Source organism: Anas acuta, chromosome 1 (assembly GCF_963932015.1).
Source record: "Anas acuta chromosome 1, bAnaAcu1.1, whole genome shotgun sequence".
NCBI lineage: Eukaryota > Metazoa > Chordata > Aves > Anseriformes > Anatidae > Anas > Anas acuta.
Genome location: NC_088979.1, coordinates 77,348,287 through 77,367,285, shown reverse-complemented (window position 1 = coordinate 77,367,285; position 18,999 = coordinate 77,348,287). Strand labels below are relative to the sequence as shown.

At 40.4% G+C, this 18,999-nt stretch overlaps 3 protein-coding genes across 9 annotated transcripts in view; 1 reads left to right on the top strand and 2 right to left on the bottom strand.

Moving 5' to 3' along the window:
• Positions 1 to 1,163, bottom strand: part of OFD1 (OFD1 centriole and centriolar satellite protein) — a 30,598-nt gene extending 29,435 nt beyond the window's left edge. For 2 of the 4 annotated variants that reach the window (XM_068683187.1, XM_068683196.1), the window contains exon 1: positions 1,029 to 1,163. In XM_068683187.1, the coding sequence (XP_068539288.1) occupies positions 1,029 to 1,124 (96 nt within the window). In that variant the 5' untranslated portion in view covers positions 1,125 to 1,163. Of the gene's footprint in view, positions 1 to 865; positions 1,000 to 1,028 lie in introns of those variants that run through there. The other 2 variants (XM_068683213.1, XM_068683204.1) reach the window with 2 other exon arrangements.
• A 4-nt stretch (positions 1,164 to 1,167) lies between these two features.
• TRAPPC2 (trafficking protein particle complex subunit 2) lies at positions 1,168 to 6,514 on the top strand. Of its 2 annotated transcripts, none has more exons than XM_068683400.1 (5): positions 1,168 to 1,301; positions 1,463 to 1,572; positions 3,268 to 3,416; positions 4,342 to 4,423; positions 5,067 to 6,514. In XM_068683400.1, exons 2-5 carry the CDS (start codon positions 1,480 to 1,482, stop codon positions 5,163 to 5,165), a joined length of 423 nt encoding a protein of 140 aa, XP_068539501.1. In that variant the 5' UTR covers positions 1,168 to 1,301; positions 1,463 to 1,479; the 3' UTR covers positions 5,166 to 6,514. The 2 variants fall into 2 exon arrangements, with proteins under 2 accessions (XP_068539501.1, XP_068539511.1); XM_068683410.1 differs by having other exon boundaries at positions 1,255 to 1,309.
• Positions 6,515 to 8,290: 1,776 nt separating this feature from the next.
• Positions 8,291 to 18,046, bottom strand: RAB9A (RAB9A, member RAS oncogene family). 3 transcript variants are annotated; one of them, XM_068683372.1, is made up of 3 exons: positions 17,921 to 18,046; positions 14,029 to 14,061; positions 8,291 to 11,110 (listed from the first exon to the last, which is right to left on the bottom strand). In XM_068683372.1, the coding sequence occupies exon 3, from the start codon at positions 11,074 to 11,076 to the stop codon at positions 10,471 to 10,473; it is 606 nt and encodes a 201-aa protein (XP_068539473.1). In that variant the 5' UTR covers positions 11,077 to 11,110; positions 14,029 to 14,061; positions 17,921 to 18,046; the 3' UTR covers positions 8,291 to 10,470. The 3 variants fall into 3 exon arrangements, with proteins under 3 accessions (XP_068539473.1, XP_068539482.1, XP_068539490.1); XM_068683381.1 differs by lacking the exon at positions 17,921 to 18,046 and adding an exon at positions 17,371 to 17,573; XM_068683389.1 differs by lacking the exon at positions 14,029 to 14,061 and having other exon boundaries at positions 17,921 to 18,034.
• Between the last annotated feature and the right edge of the window lie 953 nt (positions 18,047 to 18,999).

The following is an 18,999-nucleotide window of genomic DNA, read 5'->3' as shown; positions in this document are numbered from 1 at the left end:
GAATTTGACATAAAAAGTAGGAGCTAAAAAAATCACTGATGACATAAAGCTGGGAATAAAAAGTACACCAAGATCATTATGTCATAAAAAAATACATTCAGACATTTAAACACCAGCAAAACTGGAACTGCATGAAATACAAAATTTCAGCATTTAAGACTTGACGCAAATTTCTGCTATGGGACTGCTTGGAGAAAACAAGAAGTGGATGTGTCACTCAAACAATGACTAGCAGAACAGTTGTAACATGCCTCAAAAAAAAAGACACATGCAGCCTTCCACAGAAAGAGAAAAGAAATAACACCACTCTCAGGTTTATCTGGAAAGCTCAAAATAATCATGATTGAATTCCTTCAAGACATGGGGGAAGCCCTCACACCAATGCAGAGGGCTAGGGGGATAACAAGCAACGAGCCTACTGCACCTTGGCTCGCCCAGTGCTGTAAAACAGAATGCTGAAGGTATGGTTGCTGCCTGCAAATTCATGAAGAGCTACTTAAACTGAAGGACACTTTCAGTAGAAGAAAAAGAGGCAGAACAACTGCGAATAGACCACAAATCAGAACTAAGCGTCGCTCTTGAACACAACCATCCTCCGAGACACTCTCCTGAACAAGTCCATACTGGAAGACCTTTTCCTAAAGAAGCAGACAGGAGGAAAATAGCTTTTAAATAGCTTGGGACTACAGAACTGGAAGAAATTTAAGAGAATAACTCATGCAGCGTGCTTGCTTCCAGGAGTAAACAGGCAGATTCTGGGCCCTAAGCGGCCCTTTTTGATCCTCTTTTCTCATTTACTCCTCTCTTCCCTGCCTGACACTCTCCCCAGCACGGCACGTTTAAAGACCTGCTCTGGGCCACCAACCTTCCTGACAGAGAGACTACCGAGGGGCACTTGTGCTCATGAAGCACCCGTTTCTGGCAAAAAGAAGAAAAAAAAAAACACACAGACGGTTGGGAATCATGCCATAGCACCAGCACCGTTTGCCCAGCGCGGATTTCGCCGGTGGCGGCGGGACCAGGCGCACCTTGAGCGTGTCCAGCACCCCTCGCTTCTTAAAAGCCTGGTACAGCCTTTTGCGGAGCTCATCCTGCGACAGCGCCTCCCTGCCGGCCGCAGCCATCCCGAAACGAGAAGAAACCACCCCAAAAAAAAATAAAAGAGCTCGTTAACCCCCCCAAAAAAGGGCCGTTACTGGCGGCAGGCACCCCGCCCCCCCGGCATGGCGTCACGGCGGCGACGGATGCGAGCCGAGCCCTTCCGGGCGGCCATAGGGAGCTGTTGGGAGCCGGTAGGGCCGGTAAGGAGGTGAGGGGAGCCGGGGGGGGTCGGGGTGCGGTGGGGATGGGGTTGGGGTCGGTTTTGGGGTCGTCTTCGTGAGGTGGCTGCGGCCCCCGGGGGCGCTGGGCGCGGCCCCCGCTGTGGGGCCCGCGTCAGGTCCCTGCCTCCCCCCCCGCCGAGGTGCCCCGCTGTGGAGAATGTCCGGCAGCTTCTACTTCGTGATAGTCGGCCACCATGACAACCCCGTCTTCGAGATGGAGTTCCTGCCTCCCGGGAAAGCTGAGTCCAAGGTGCGTGTTTCCCCCACCGCGTTGTTCTCCCCACCCCCTTTAATAATTTCAGCGACCCGCTGCCGAAGGCGACCGGGGCTTGCTTCTGGCCCAGGCACGTCGTGACAGGGAGCTGAACTCCGCAGCACTTAAATCTCCTAAAATATCTTTGCCAGAATGTACAAGTTCTGCGTAAAACGCTGTTTCCGTAAATATTTGATGCTTTGTTGTGCTTGTAGCGTGTGCTGCTTTTATAGCACCAGGCCATTATACACTGCTCTTTAGTGTCACTATTTCAAGGTATCTGTTTACTGTTTTAAGGTATATTTTTAAAATAATAAGGTGAAGGAAGGAACTAGTGTGAAAGCTCCATCAGTTATTTTTTTTTTGAATAAATCCATATTTTTAAAACCCCCTTCAGTACTCAGGCCTGCTTTAGGTGGGGAAGGTTTAAAACTTGTAGTGAAAAATATGCTTGAGAATATGAGAAATATAAGACTACTCAATATATAATGTTTCTAGCGGGTTAAAAAAACAGACCTGTTCTTTCTGATACTACATCAAAGAAAAAAGCAGACTTCAGAACAAAAGTGCATGCATTTGTGCACGCATACCAAGAAACGGAGGCATACGCTGCCACTGGTGTAATTTGTAATTTGTATTAGCATATCACAAAAGATCATAAATAAGACCATTCGGACTAGATTTAGCAAGTGCGAGGATGTCAGAAAGTGGAAAAAATATTCTTGTCTGACTAAGGTTGTAGTACTAAACTTTCTCTTAAGAGAGAATCTAAACATGATGTCTTTACGCTGAAGAAAAATAAGGCAACATTGATGTGTTTTGGTAACTATTGCTCCCATTTTTGAGACATGCCGTTTAAGGGTGAATTAAGGGCATGTACACATAAGTCAACACAAGCTTTTGCCTCTTAAACTTCACTACTTAGTCTCAGTGTGGAAGTGGTGAAGCTGTTAATGCACTGAGCCAGGTTTGACTTTAGCTGGGGGGAAGCAGCACACTGAGAGGTGTGAGGTTGGTTTTAACAGCATCCCAGTATTATAAGAAACAGTGCAAGGCTACTTATGTAAGAGCTTACAGAATTACCTAGTCCTATGTTTCTTCTTAGCAGATGGCCTTCAGGGTTCTGGGTAGTACACAAACTAAATGACTCTTTCCCGGCACAGCTCTTGTGTTAGGGTCAAATACTGTGGATACTTTGTGAAGGCCATTCATGTTTATTATAGGAAGAGTTGAAATTTGAATATATGCTTGCAGATATAATACCAGTTGCAGGATTTTTTTTCCCTAGTAGGCTCTTAGGATAAAGAACTCCCTCAAAGCAATAAAGCAAAATCCAATGTTTCTAGGCAAGTATCCCGGAGGGAAAAAAAATAAAATATCTTTAGTGATAACATTAGTATATCTGTCCTCTGTATACCTCTGCTTTTCCTCTCTGTCCACCAGACTCTGCCTTCAGACTATTTCTATGATGACCTCTGTATTATGCACTTTCTCTCCCTTGAAACCAAGTATCATGACGATATGTGCAGGTTTCATTTAATCACAGGATTAATTAATATGTGACAGAAATAAGGATATATAGAATTTTATGTAACTTGAGCACTAGTTTACAAGCTTGAGCAAATTAATATTTGTATTTAACTCCCTTTATTGAATTACTTACTAATTCTTTGTCTTCTGGAAATGTATTAGGATGATCATCGCCATCTCAACCAGTTCATTGCCCATGCTGCTCTTGACCTAGTAGATGAGAACATGTGGCTTTCTAACAACATGTACCTGAAGACTGTGGACAAATTTAATGAATGGTTTGTTTCTGCTTTTGTCACGGCTGGACATATCCTTTTCTCATCTCTTTCTTTGTATATATTGAGCCTCTTGTCCGAAAAGTGATAAATTAGTTGAAATGACATTGTAGCAGATTTCTCTCACTATTCACCACCATTATTGTTAGGGTTCCCATCTTCAGGATGAAGCAAGTTGGGAAGCACAGCAGTTCTTTAAGATTGGAACTAACTGGAAAGACAGATTTTTTGCTTTTGGAGAACCTGAAATAGCCTAATGAAATGTGGATTTCACAGACAGTAGAGGAGAAAGGCATGAGAGGAATAATTTGATGCGTTCTGAGCAAACATACATGATTCTCTGCTTACATTCCTTAGTGTTAAAGAGGAGAAGCAGGGATAAACATACTTGATGTCAATTGCACACATCTTGAAAATAAAGTGTGAAGGCTTGATCGTATGTGTAGATAGTCCTTAAAAGCATGTATTGTGAAACATTTGTTACACATAGCAAGTAACACTCATTTCAGGGATGTATGGGAAAGGTACTGAGAATATCATTGATATTCACAATTGTCCAGTTTTAAAAAGAATGATCTTAAATAGCAAGGTGATGCTGTTTTCAAATAGGGAAATTTAAAAATATAAATGGAAATGTACTGCTTTCTAAATTTCAGTGCTTCCTTTAGTTCTTTAAATGCTTACTCCTATAGAGTCTCCTCTGTTTCGTGGTGGAGTCACCATCCCTGGGGGTGTTTAAGGAAAGGTTGGATCTGGTGCTTAAATACATGGTTTAGTGGGTGACATTGGTAGTAGGGTGATGGTTGGACTAGGTGATGTGGGAGGTCTTTTTCAACCTTGATTCCATGTACAGCTAAGTATTTCAGATATACGCAGAATTAGGTGTAAATGCTTATTTCAGAATATGCTAAATGTTGTCTCTTATTTGTAAAAGTTAACTGTCCTTAATTGTTTTACATATGAGATTTATAATGCTTCATGATGTAAGACAAGAAGATGGAATTAAGAACTTCTTTAATGATGTATATGAGCTGTATATAAAGGTAAGAACCCACTTCTTACAATCTTGTGGCAGTACTTGTAAATATATCCTGCTGTTCATGCTGAGGCATCCCTATATAATTACATTTTCTTATGGTGGACCTCTGTAAGGGGAGAAGCACCCTTGCAGTCCACATTGGTAACGTGTGACATGAAGGCTGCATTTTCTATTAAACAGAAAAGTTGTTTCCAAATTGTTAGAGGTTTTGTGCCTTCCAATTTCTTTTTAATTTTTATGATGTAACACTGCCCCAAATTGCTGGATTAATGCGATAATGAAAGCAAAGGGCTGTCACGGAAGTCTTGTCAAGGTGCTTCTCTCCTCACAAGTCACCCCTGTTGCCACAGCCTGGCGCTGTTTCCACTAGATGGGGCAGTTGCGAGCCCTGATGGCCAGCTCGGCCTCCTACAGCTACTCAAATGATGCCAATTTCTGAAACAAATTTCCATCAGCATCATGATGAATTTTTTAGGAGTCCTTACTATGAGATGGCTGTGCACATAGTATGGGGCCTTGAAAACATATGACTACTTAGGAGATCCATGATTTTAAATGGCACTACTTAAGCTGAAAGCTATTAGTGGTTTTCATTTCAAATAACATTTTCCAGTTCTGGACATTGTGCTTATTTCTTCTTTCCTCAGTTTGCAATGAATCCATTTTATGAACTCAATTCACCAATTCGATCCAGTGCTTTTGAAAGGAAAGTGCAGTTCCTTGGGAAGAAACACCTTTTAAGCTGAAAAAATAGCTTTCCTGAGTGAGTGCTTTTTCGTACTTTCCTGATTTGAGCTGTAGTTCTGGTTAGTTCCCAGCATGTTTGATACTCACCTTTCTGAAGACTGACAAATTGGATGCTGAAGAAGCTCTTTTTTTTTGCTGATACAGATAAAATAGCCAGCTGCTCTGGTTAAAAACATATCTTCAGGAGTTTTTGTTCTGTCTTAGGAAAACTAAGTTTTAAAATGTCTGGGTTGAATAGGTACGAAGAGAGACACAGATGTCAATGCATGTGCAAAAAAAAGATAAGCCTCTTACACAGGGTGGGAGGAAATCAGATCTAAACACTAGATATCTCTAGTAATTTATTTAATATGAGCAAAAGGGAAGTTTTGATTGTTTGGCTGAAGTGGTTGATTTTTGCTATAAACCTTTCTACTTAGAGTTCTTTGCTAGAGAACTCACTCTGCAGACTAACCAGACTAACCTTAATGTTCAGGGTATTAAATAAGGTCTATATAAAGATTGCAATGTATAATATATTTATTATGAAGTGCTAAATAAAAAGGATCCATCAGCAAAGATTTGTCTTTGGTATTTCAGCAACTTTAAAGTAAAAACCTGCAAGTTTTAAAGCTTAAAATTGCAAACTTATCAGGTGTTTCATGCAATATGTGTTTAGCTGCAGTGTTGCATCAATGAAGTTAATAAAGTAGATCAAAACACCTCTCTCTGCCCCGACTTTAAATCTAATTCATACATGGGGGGGAACAACACAACTAAGTTTACGCATTCAAACTCACGTTATTTCCATTGGCTTTGCAAGTGCTGAAATATGCTTTTTGAAAATATATTTAGACTAGGATCTTTGAACCATGAAAGTCTAAAGTCTATTTGATGAGGTTTCAGAAAGGCATTGTTTGGCCAGTTGGGCTACCATCTCATTGTAAAATGTGGTTAGGTGGTCATCTGCAAAACTTGCCACCATTACAAAATAGTAATTTTTAAATGGGTCATTTAGCATGTACGTACCTAGTATCTTGGTTGATTTCATCATCTTTTACATAGTCTGTTTCTTTATGCAGCAAAACTATATAAACTATCTTCTCAGACTTTTTTTTTTTTTGTTTAAAATGGGATTTCCAAAGGAAGTGGCATGCTATTCTAAAAAGTACATTTTATATAGCTTGTATAATTAAGGGGACCACATGTATAGGCGCTTTAAATGTATACTCAGTCATTATTTCTTTGTAATCTATGTTTACTGCTAAAGTGTCATTGTAAAATATTCCATGAGAAAAGCAACACTATGCTTTATATATAAAATTTCTGATATTTACCTTAAATAAAATGTGGAATAATGCAGTGTGAATGCCTGTTGACTGTACTTTAATTGATTTAAGAGAAAAGTAGATGATCATTATAAGGCTTACCTTTACTGGTAGGGTGGTCAGTGAAGATGGGTATACTTGTCTACAGTAGTGTTTTCTAAAAACTGCATCATACAGCATTTTGAGAATCAAACTGATTTTTAGGTACACATATGAAATAAATAACCAATAAATAAACAAGCAGTTCAGGTCCACTGAGGAAATACGTGTGTTAAATAATCATGCACATGACAAAGAAGAAAACTTAGGGCAAAGGATTAGTACTAAAAGTTTCCACTCCTTTTTAAAAGGGTGGGTTTTCATCATTGCACTGTCTCATGCCAGCACGCAGTAAAAAGGAATCCAGGAACTATAAATGGGAAAGGCAGCCTCATCAGTCCATTTGGACTTCATGAAAACAACTGATATTGGCCATGGAAAAGGGAACTAATTCTTCCCATTAATCATTATAGGGTTTGTGGGGAAGAATGTTGTCTCTGGATAGAATTTCAAAGAACCTTTGTTAGGTAGCTGCAATTTCCTGTGCACTGAGTACCTCTGAGTTGCAACTTCTGCAATAAGCTGAGAGATTTCTACCTGCCACTTGCAGATAGCAGAGTTATCTTGTGTTCAAGTATGGTCACAAATCTGCTCTAGGTCTGAAAGATGCAGCTTTAGCATGGATGAGGCAATGATTATAGCCAACACTATGAAGATCAGTGGATAGGGCATGAGAGATCTCCTTTGTGTTAGGTTTGAACCCAGTCTCAGAGGCTTGGGAATACAACTTCACATGAAGTCAGTTGCAGGATGAGAAAGCAGCAAATAACCTGTATCATGCAACAAAGGAATCAAAAACATTCTTCAAGTGAAAGGGACCATCACTAACCTACATGGTCCAAAAATCAAGCACAAGGAAATACGAACATTAGCACAGGCTAAGAACATGAACCAGCCTCCATAAAACTAGGCAGGAAATAGAGCTCCTAGACTTAGCTTTTTGCAGTTTTCTGTTACTGTTTATGGAACTTGTCTTCATTATCAGATTCACTGTAAAGCTAAATCAGTTTAAGGAATAGAAAATCTAACACAAGCAGCCTGGTCCTGGCAGCAGTCTTGCACTAAGCATCTGTGTACTCTGCTGGAACATGAGCTCTGTGTCCTTGCTATCGCACAATGCTCAATTTAAGCAGAGAAGCAGTCTCTTATGCCCATCCTCTTCCTAGTTGGTTGTTTGTTCCCTTATACATAGCGTACATCAATCCCACCCATTTGCCATAACAATGTTCTCACTCTGGATCCCACCCCCCCTTTTTTTTGACCATATTCTACCAAGGCTGGTGGTTGAACTTTTTTCTTCCTCCTTTGAAGTGAAGCCTGGATTTTTTGTATATCTATTTTTATTTTTGCAGAACTCAAAATACTGCTAACAGGACCCCCCCAATACCTAAGGTACATTAGCACCTGAAGTGAATCAGTGAATTCTAACATAAACCACAAGTGCCTACCTTACCTTCATATTGAATAATAAACATTAAGCCTTCACAAAGTACAGAAATGCATTTGTTACAAAGTATTACGAATGTATTATTTTGGCATCTTATCTACTTCTGCTCATCACAGGACTTATTTCTTTCAACCGTGTGTCCGTCTCCCTCTCACACCAAAGCCTGACCTCCACATAGGTGACACTGCGTTACTTACTATAGCACATAAACCTCCTTTACTACTGTGGTGAGTGTACAGTTGTGGGACAGCATATCACATTGCACAAGCACTTTTATTGAATTAAGTTATATTTAGCTTTATTAAACCTGGTTCTCGGACAGAGGCTGGGTAACCATGATGTCACGTGGAAAGAGTACAGAGGAGAAAACACAGGTGGGCTATGAGGCACCAGAAAGACTACTACAATGGTTCTCATCCTTTGTTTCCTTTTAGGGATCTTATGTAAGTATCTGTAGTACTCACATGGTAACAACCTACTATTTTGTTTCAACCTCACCTCCACTAAAAGGAAGGTTCAAGGAAGCTTTAAGTACTTAACAAATTTCCTGTCACCAATGGCCCCTAATGCATGCAAATTTTAGTTTTTAAAGCTTTTTGCTCTCTCCACTTAAGGTTAGGAAGAATCTAGCTAAGATTCTTTCTTCACAGATCTTTCATTTGCTGACTTGAAATCTAAACACTACAGAAGTAGCAGCTCAACCTACATTAAGCAGTTCAGTGACTGAAGCTTAACCAAATTCTGTTGCTGTATATACAGGACTGTAAGAATGAAGTAGATGTTAAACGTACAATTAGCAAAAAAGATGTCACTTAAGCAGGAGCAGCACATCCATGGAGCAAAACAGTCCTGAACAGGTTCAAGCAAGAATACAAAATACTCCAAATTCTAAGTGTGTAAGAGCAGCATGAAGTTAATTCTGCAAGCTTTACCTCCAAATAACATCTGGTACAGAGTGAACAGATAGGTTAAGAGAAGACTCCTGCCATTACTGTACTATCCAGAAAAGCTTTTCCTTTACAACAAAAGAGTTGCAGTACAGAAAGCAGAGTCTGTGTAGTTTAATGAATAACATGGCCTATCCCGTAGGTATTTGAATTCCTTTTGAGGTCTACAGTGTGTTAACAAGCATGCCTGTTAGCAGTCAGACTACACATTGAAGCAATAGTGCACTATCCAGTTTGCTGTTAGAAGGATATTGAGTATTCTGAGAGCCAGCTTTCGACAACTTCTCATACAAGTATTTTACCATTTAACAATAAAGAGCTGAATTACAAGAGCTCAAACACCTGAATTACTGCAGAAAAACTAACCATTAAATATGAAACTGGCTTCTATTCATCGTCCGTTAATGAGTACAGTTATATTAAAAACTGTTAAATGTTTAAATATATACCCTACAATGGCAAATTAAATACAGATTGAATTCAGCTCAAATACCAGCTGCAGGTATCTACTTGTATTCAAGCTGAAAGCTGTCACTATCTGCTGTAAGTTAAGAGCTTCCTGAGTTCTCTATGTATTGCCAATCCATAGTTTCACAGTACAGAGATCACAAATAAACACATTCATAGCTCAGGTCAACAGAACAAGGAGTTCGGAACTTTAAGGCTGCATACAAAAAGTCTTCTTGGAAGTCTGCCTTAACATGGATCCCTTCAAGTGCTATTAAAGCTGACTGAATAACATTTTATTTTCCGTAACTAAGAATGGTTATACTTCAGTTATCCAGATTTTTTTTCCACCTGACTGATCAAAACATGCCAGAATGGGACTTAAGGCAAAGACATATTAACTTAAAAAAAAAAAATCAGTATTTTGCATTAAACAGCTGGAAAAATTAGTATGGCTTTAGAATTGTAAGTGAAAGGAAAAAGGACATGAACTAAGTAAGAAAATTATCTTCTACTTAGGGACCCATAGTGACACATCAGGCAATTACAGAAGACCTGAAGGTAATTTATGTTAACTTACAGTAAACACATTAGAGATGAAGTACCACTGACATCAACAGGAATGTAGTGAGACTAATGTTTAATATCTAGCATTGTTAAGAAACTGACTTCTAGTGAAACAAAAATGGAATGCTGATTTCATAAAAATATATATACATATAAAAGTTTCTTTGTGTCAATTCCAGAACAGTTTCTCTAAAGTAGTGCTTCTAGAACTTCAAGTTTTAATTATAATCAAAGTATTTATCATTTGATTAAAGTTGGCAAATTACATTCTTATATTAACATTTGTACTTGACACCTTCCTAAATAGAAAGTATCACTATCTCAATAACAGGTCACTCGTGAATGGGGATTTCTTTTGCTCCCTCAAGAAAGCAGCAGAATATTATAACTTCAGTATTAGAGTGGAACCCATTTGTTACTTTATCTACTACACCTTTCCCACCCTCTTACAGAGCCAGCTAGTCAAAAGTAACTTGGCCAAAACAAAAAGTCAACAACAAGATGAACTGGGTTTCGGTTTCCGATGAAGGTTTACGGTATCTGTTTGAATAAATTGTTCTGATCTGTCTTCAGAGGCTAGGACTCGTCTAACTGCTTCTTCAAAGGCTGCTGCAACATTAGTGGCATCTTTTGCACTGGTTTCAAAATAGGGATGATTACCGTTATTCCGGCACCAGTCTTGGGCTTCTTCGGTAGAGACTTGCCTTTCATTGATATCAACTTTGTTACCCAGTATCACAAATGGAAAACTTTCAGGCTCCTTGACATCTGCATAATAAATGAATTCTTTCTTCCAGTTGCTTAGGTTTTGGAAGCTTTGAGAGTCATCCACACTGAAGGTAAGCAGGCAACAGTCAGAACCTCTATAGAAAGGAGTCCGCAAGCTCCTAAAACGTTCCTGCCCTGCCGTGTCCCATATCTGCATTGTAACAAAGTGTCCATCCACTTCCAAATCCTTATTTAAGAACTCCACACCTATTGTATGAAACAGTTGTGCATCAAACTTGTTGGTGACATATCTGTTCATAAGGGAACTCTTCCCAACTCCGCCATCTCCTAGCAGTATTACTTTAAGGAGTGATGATTTTGTTGCCATTGTTACAGGAAGAGATCCTCCTAGTTTCCTAGACCTGTAAAGATCAAGAAAATGGTTAAAAAAACGCAAGTTGGGAGCACAAATTTTTATACACAAGTATCTAGAAAGTGTTAAAAGTCCTCCAAAATCTGCTTCATGAAAAAAATAGGATAACTATGCTAAGCAAAGTGTAGGTACTCACAGTAAGAGCATCCACTTAAGAATGTTTAAGAGTTGTCTCTTGCACAGACCACAGTCTGCACAGCACTTGTAAGCAGTGTACTGCATGATTTACCAGTCTGTCACTTAAAACACTTCTCCCCAAAAAGCCTCCAACATTTGTGCAGAAGGGGTATTACAGAAGATCAGTGCAAGGATTCCTTTATGTTGATTGAAAGTGCCATTAAAGAATTGAGCAAGACAAACTTTTAGCACACGTGCCTTTAATACTCACTTCAGTCCCATAGTTCATTAGCAAAGTTACGCTTTATTATGCAGAAGTGAAGAGGAAGCTTTATCCCTAACACAGGACACCAATTTTTATTAGAATTATCGCTTATTTACTGGAATTACTGAAATCAATTTGAAGGGAATACTGTAATCTACAGAACAAATACGAGTGCTGTAATTGGATTTTAAAAGTCACACAGCTTGCTTTTGTCACAGCACTGGTACACGAACATTCAATATTTTACATTTTACTCCATGCAAAACAGCTATGGTGAAACTATTACAACTGCTACAAAAGCAAATTCACTGCTGCTACTTCAAACAGTACTCAAGATGCCAAATACCTGGGACGAGTCTACAATGCCAGATCACTCGGTATGTGTAGGCTTGCCATAGTAAAACGTGAAACCCTAAAGGTGCTAGGAAAGAGTCTGGCTGCCCGCATGGGGACAGTCAAATTTGTGCTACCAATTCAGCTTTTTAAATAATAATAAAACCCTTTAATGCTAAAGTCTCATTTATTTATTTATTTATTTGAAGCAGTTTGCTCATCAGTGATTTGGCCCAAGGTTTGCTCTTATTGCACTAGTGTCATCTAATACTATTTAAAAGTACTTTAATCACTAAGGGGTCAAGGTTCATTTTAATGAGCCCAAACATAAGTTTCTACACAAGGAGAACTGCTGCTCCTGTAAGCTCTTTTACTATCTGAGTGGTAAAGTAATTCAGCCAAAACAGGCTTTTGTGAAAAGAGTGTCTATTTAAAATGGAAACAGGTCATAGGCAGCCCGGTCTGTCTCCTCCTCTGAAGGAAGGAATGTGGTCTTGCTAGTTGTAATTAGTGTTGCTGGCATATACATCACCCCACAGAGCATGGTTATGGAATTAATACCTGATACAAGCTGGCATAGGAGTCATATGACTGTGTTCTGCCTTAGAATCAAGGCCTACAATAGAAGCTAGACATTTCAGGAATTTTTTTCATCCCTAATTTTCCATCTTTGAATGTGTACTTGTTGGACACAATCTACAGTAAAACACAAGAAATGCTTTACAGTTTGAGAGTAGCTGAAGTCTCAATGCAAGAAACCTTCAAAATACAAGGAGGAATGTCTGTTCTCATTATAAATCCGTTCAGAGGAAGCGGTTTAATTCATATTGCAAAGTTAAAAAGAATATTTATAAATCCCTATACAGGTTTGTATCACAACAGTTTTAATGTTGCTTAATAACCACAAATGGATCATGCAGTTACCTTTCACAGAACTATGGGGTAATCGCTATGGCTCAGGATACGAGCACATCCCATTTAATACACGTGAACAGCCTTCTTGGAGTCACTGGGCTACTAGCATGTGATTTCCAGGTTCATGGTGAAATCTTTTAAAATGGTCCATGTCTTCATTAGTCTCCCTAATTCCTACCATTAGTTAACCAGTTATTTGAGCTACTCTATTACATAGTAGCAATTTCTTAACAAATAATGCATTCATGAAAGCAGAGAGTACTGAATGTTTCCCTGTTTTTCCACTTCACTGAAGGGAACACCTTACAATATTTCTTTTTCTGTCCTATGAAATCAAACATACCATAAGAGACAAAACGAACAACCAACCAACTTATATAGTTCTGACTGGTATCAAGCACTTGTTTCTTTACCTCCTATAGTTTAAAGAACTGTGGTTAGACTGCAGTTACTATCATGAAATCGTTTAATTTAAACCAAAAATAAAGTAAGGAAACTGTTACGCATTATCTGCTACTTCTGTGCATTCGTGATCTGTTAAGTTAATTTGCACACCTTGAACTATCTGAACTACTGCAGTGAGGCTAGGAGACTGCTGACCATAAGAACACTTCAGGCAGGCGCACAATTTGGTATCAGCCACAAACCATAAAAGCATCTCTTCAGCTAGAGCCAAACCCTGGTGCTTCTATACCAAGAGCTACAGAAACCAGGACCAATAAGACCAGCAGTTAACATTTTTGTCAAGTTTTTAGTCTGAAAAGTAATATTTAATGGATATTTTTTCAGTCATTTAAATATGAGCTTACAAGCTGTATTTGAGGCTCCAAAGAAATATGTTTAAACGCAGTAAGAAGCATTTTTGTTTGGAAACAGCAAAAACTTTATACATTTACAGGTTTTGTTTACGGTAAGAGACACATCTGTGGCTCAACTGATTAAATATGCAGTTTAGAGCATCTGCAGAACCTGGATGGCAGTTTCCAGTACAGTAGGCTGTCGCATTTTTTCCACTTAAACATCTTTCAAAACAATTTAGTATTTCTAAAATAACTTCATTTTTGGAATTGTTCAACCCCCCCTTCCCAAGTAACAAAGTCTTAACACTGAAAAAAAAAAAACTACAACAGAATCTTTCAAAGGCTGGGAGAATTTAGAGAATTGATGTTATTTCTCCTATTACATATTTTAAACTTATCCGTGTAATACATTTTTGACAATCTTTTCTGGGGAAGAAACAGTCAATATCTGATATAATATTCCTGAGGATTTATTACCTTAATTGTTCAGTTTAAATCATCATTCAGCACCTGAAAGCAAAAGAAAAAACTTAATTTCCAATGTGCATCTGATAGTTTTAACCAACATCAAAAACTGCAAGACACCGCAGAATTACAGACAGATTTGTTCCAGTTACTTCTCGCTGTGCTGCACACTTCATCTAACGTAAAAGCAGTCTCAATCCAGTGCACGGAGAAGTCTGCAAAGAGATTTTTCCCTCATTCTGATTTTCAGTCCCAAACTAGAAATCCAAAACAAATAAATAAAAAGCAGCCCCACTGCGGTGCATTTTGGTAACCACTTCTGAATTTCTTCTTCCAGCTTATAAGGTCATAAGCTCTGGGATCACTGACTTCAGTATTCCTGTTAGAAGCAGGGAAGAGTTTCTACTAAATGCCATTTCTAACACGATCATGTACCGTAACACAAAATGTTATTTAATTATTCCCCTCCCAGAATCCTCCTTTTAAACAGTGAACTGAGTTACAAGTCTGAAACATTTTCATTAGCAGTCCAAACATTTCCTGGCAAGACTGAAAACATGCAACTTCAAAAAATAAAACCAGTTCGCATTATAAAATCTTTGATTTCCAGCCCTTCAAAGCTTATTGGACAAGGTAATGTTTTTTTTTCTATCTTGGTTTTCTTAATTCCATGCTGACAGCTTCATAACTGCCTTTTTATTTTGAGTGCAGCTACCTCTTTCAGCAATTAGATGTTGAGGCAACACTCAAAAAAAAAAAAAAAAAAAAAAGAGCAGCAACATGCAACCAGCCTAGGAATGTGCCTTTTAATCTATTAAATTATTTTCATAATAAAGGGGGGTGTGCTTATAGCACATACTGCCAAAGGCCAAAAGAAGACAGGTGTTGACATCAAGTTTTGGCTACCTGTACTACTCTATAGACAGCACAGTAACTGCATAGGATCTGATTCCAGCAGGTTACAACCTCACTTAAAATATTAAATGAACAGCATCAACTGGACTTCTACCACAGTGGGAACATGCACAGCAACACATCATTAAAAGTGAACAAAACCACTGCAAGTTAAGTTAAAAAATAAAGTGAGGGTGCAGATAAAATAGAAACCAGCACAAACTGGATCCACCACAACTGGCCCACTGACTTCTCCCAGCATTCTTGAAGAATCAGATGCAAGTGACACTTGCATTTTCAGTCTATTCTTTCTCCTCTTATACCTCCTCTCTGACTTGATTATTTTAATCATGATTTTCAGCCAGCAGTCACTCACGAACCATCCGCTACACACGATCAAAACTGAACCCAGAGGTTTCCTTGAAGATATGCACTGCACTGTCCTCGAGGTCATTCTTTAAACAATTTTCTTTAAACTACAAGCCTGCAGTTTTCCAATACTTGCTTAAAACTAAAGTTCTTAAGAAGTACCCATTTGACTTGGGGAGAGAAAAAAAACACAGCATGAGGCAGACTCAAGTTTGTATTGGGCTGTAAATAAATGTGATTAGGTAGAACACTTTCAGCCAAGCCTTCTGAGAGGAAAACATTAACAAAGTTAACTCTGTTAAAGGTTAACACCTAAAAGAAAAAAAAAAAAACACAACACCATCTCAAAGGCACTGACAAGCACAGTCAGTACTTCAGCACTTCCATAACTGACATAACAGAAACACCAACATTTCAAAATCTCCTATCAGTTCTCAAACTTACACATTTACAGCACACCCGTGGCAGCTTTGAAGCCTATTCATAGTTTTCCTTGCTAAGCCATCAAACCACAGATACCAGACATGGCTAGTTTAAAATGGCAAACCAGCATTTGGAGTATCCAGTCAGGCAAAAATACTTGCCTTGTGGTAACAATGTAAATTCACTCCCTTGGTTATTTTTTCTTAAAGCTAGCTAAGTATTTGACAATATTTCTCATATTAACATAGAAAAAACCCTGTCTCCTATGTTTTTTAAGTTGCAGTGGCCCATCAGATAATGACATAAATTACTTCTCTGGAAGATCTCTGGAAAAGAGTCACAAGAACTAGCAGAGCTGCAAGGGCAGGGGCAAAATCCACAACTAAGTGTTAAAAGCTACCTTATGCTCGGTGTTTGTGGAGTCTTTAAAACTCTCAGCCCTCAGTTGCTGCAGTGTAGCTACATTTACCACCTACAGTAAGTCTGAAAGTTACCACAAAGCTGAAAATAGAGGAGAGAAGCAAATTTACCTCATATTTTCCCCCAGTTATCTAATCCTCACCCACATATTTAAAAGGTACTGCTTTACGTTTTGGCCAGTTAAACAGCACAAGAACTGCTTTCAGCATGTAAGAGGCCACAAGCCTGCTCAACCTTGAAACATTCTGCTTTAAAGTTGTGTGCTGTCAATACATCACAGGCTCAGCCATGAAGGCTCTAAATCAACCTTCCCCTCCTGGGAGGGGACACACAAGAGCCCTGGATCAGGACCAGCCCTTCATGGGTGGGCACTCACCAGTGGCCCCGTTCCCGGGAAGCCTGGCAGCCTTTCAGTCGCATGGCTTGACCTACTGAGATCCTAATCACCTTGCAGGTCTTCCTTCCTGCATCTACGATTGCAACACTGCACTATTATCGCAGTTTGTGTTTTGTGCTGGATAGATTAATTTGATGACGAGTTATCTGAATATCATCTCTACTCGTAAGCAGGCTGGTTACCTAACAGCAGAATAAAACTCAAGTTCATCCCTGATAATTTGTAGTATGAAAACAATGCAAAATGATTTGACATTAAGCTGTTGCTATTCATTTGTACGACCAAAAAGTTACATTTTAGGGTTTATTTGTAAGGTTACTTCTAACTCCTGTGCAGCACTCTACTTCCAGCAGTTGCCCGGCATGACTCAGGACAATGAAAGCAGCAGCAGCTGCCAAGAGCAGGAATCCTTTAGCCTGCATGACCGTTGGATCATGAAGTCATCCCAGTGTCCACTGCCAAAATCACTTTATTTATTATAACTTAGATCTAACCGCAAACTCAATAAGAATAACTTGTCAGGAGAAATGCCTACATTTATAACCCTGGGAGTTTCATCTTGTATAGAGCCAGCCTTCTCTTTCCATCTCATTCCCCACTTTCAAGCAGAACGAGCAAGCTTGTTTACTCTGACTTAATCTGAGTTGACATTTCTCAGCAGCTCACAGTAGAGCATCTCCCAGCTTAAACATCCAATGTCTGTCAGCCGACTACAAAACAACCTTGGGTGCTACTTGGTCCAACACCTCTGAGAATTCATGAGATCACGTTAATTGACATTCACCTTTCAACCCTGTTCCATTACTGCTTCCATTCTGTCAGTAACTTGCCGAGCAACTATTTCTGCTCACCTGTGCTCATCTTTCTCCTCTACATTAGCTTCCCTTTTCCTCCAGGGACTCTTAGCAGTAGCAACCCACGCTGGCCAGCCTTGCGTTGGGAATATGTGCTCTTCCCTATATGAGCCTGTGACCAAAGAGTCTGAAAAAGGTTTTGGATATACCTGAGGAGTAACTCTTTCCCCTGGTCTGCTGTTATAGCTTATCACCTTATAAACCGCTAAAAAAAAAAAAAAATAAAAACACACATAAAAGTCCCATCCCCCCCAAAAAAAAATCATGCACTAAAAAACAAACAGACAACAAAAAAACACTAGCAACTTCAGATCTGTACAATACTTTACAGACAGTGGCACAAACACCCCTGGAGCAGGTTTCAGCAGCCGGCGGGCTCCCCGCACCCCCCGCACCGGGCCTGCCAGCGCGGAGCCACCCCCCAAGAGGGGATCCCCTCGCCCCGGGGCTCCCACCCCCACACCCGCGGGGCTCCTCTTCCTCGGGAGGAGCCCCTCCAAGGGCAGATCCCTGCGAGGCGAGCCCCCCGGGCCCGTCCCGGCGCTACCTGCCCGCGGCTGGGGGCCGCCGCTTCGAGCCCCGGCTCCGGCTCCGCCGCCGCCCGCCACCCTGAAGGGAGAAACAACATGGCGGCGCTGGGGGGGGCGGCGCGGTCACGTGACGCGGCCACGGGCCCGCCCCGCCGAGTGCCCGCCCCCAGCCCTGGGGTCCCCGTGAGGGGATGGGGAGGGGGGGGAGGGAAAATGGCTGCCGGGGGGGGTGCAGGGGGAGGGAAGGGGGTTTGGGAGCGCAGCCCTTGTCCCGCTGCGATTTGTTTTCCTCAGCTGCTCTGAGTTAACCTTTCAAACGCCTTTATTGAGTAGCCGCGGCTCAGTTATTTGTAAATTGCAGCGGCAGCGTCACTGCTCCATGCTTAAGGGTCCCGTATAAGCAGACCCACGACGCCAAGGCAGCTTCGCTCTGCAGGTCGAGGTGTTTAAAACCACACAGGTGTCAGCGAGGGAGCTGAACAACGCCCAAAGAGCACTAATTGCAAACAGTAGTCAGACACTTCGCTCTGTAGCACCTCAGAATGAAGTCCTCTGGGTGCTAAATCACACTTACAGGAAAGCAATCTAATGAAACCGGAGATAGGATATTTTCTGTGTTCTTACAACGTGTTATGAGGATAGGGCAAACTGTAATTAAAAATGAAAAGAGCAGAAATGTGTGTAAGTGTGTTTGAAGAGGCTCCCACATCATCAAGAGGGATAGGTGATTATAGGCTTGAGGGAAGAGCCTTTGAAACACCAGCTTGCTCAAACAGCCATCACATGCTGTGGGTCACAAGGGAGATGCAATCAGGCAGGATTTGCCACTTGCACAGTCATCTGGGTTTGGATCTGATGTACAACACGGCCTAGGGAATGGAAAACAAGATCTCAGTATTATCAAAAGGAAATGTCTCCTACTGACAGCAGCAGGATCCTTACAAGGCCACCCATGCTAGAGGCAAATCTGATGACACTGAGCCCATTCTTAGTTAACAAAGCTGGACTTTGAAGAATTTTCAGTACTTGTTTCCTGGGACCTGCTTTCATCCAACACTGAAGCAGAACAGAAAGCGCTGGGTGGGTAGAAGACAGC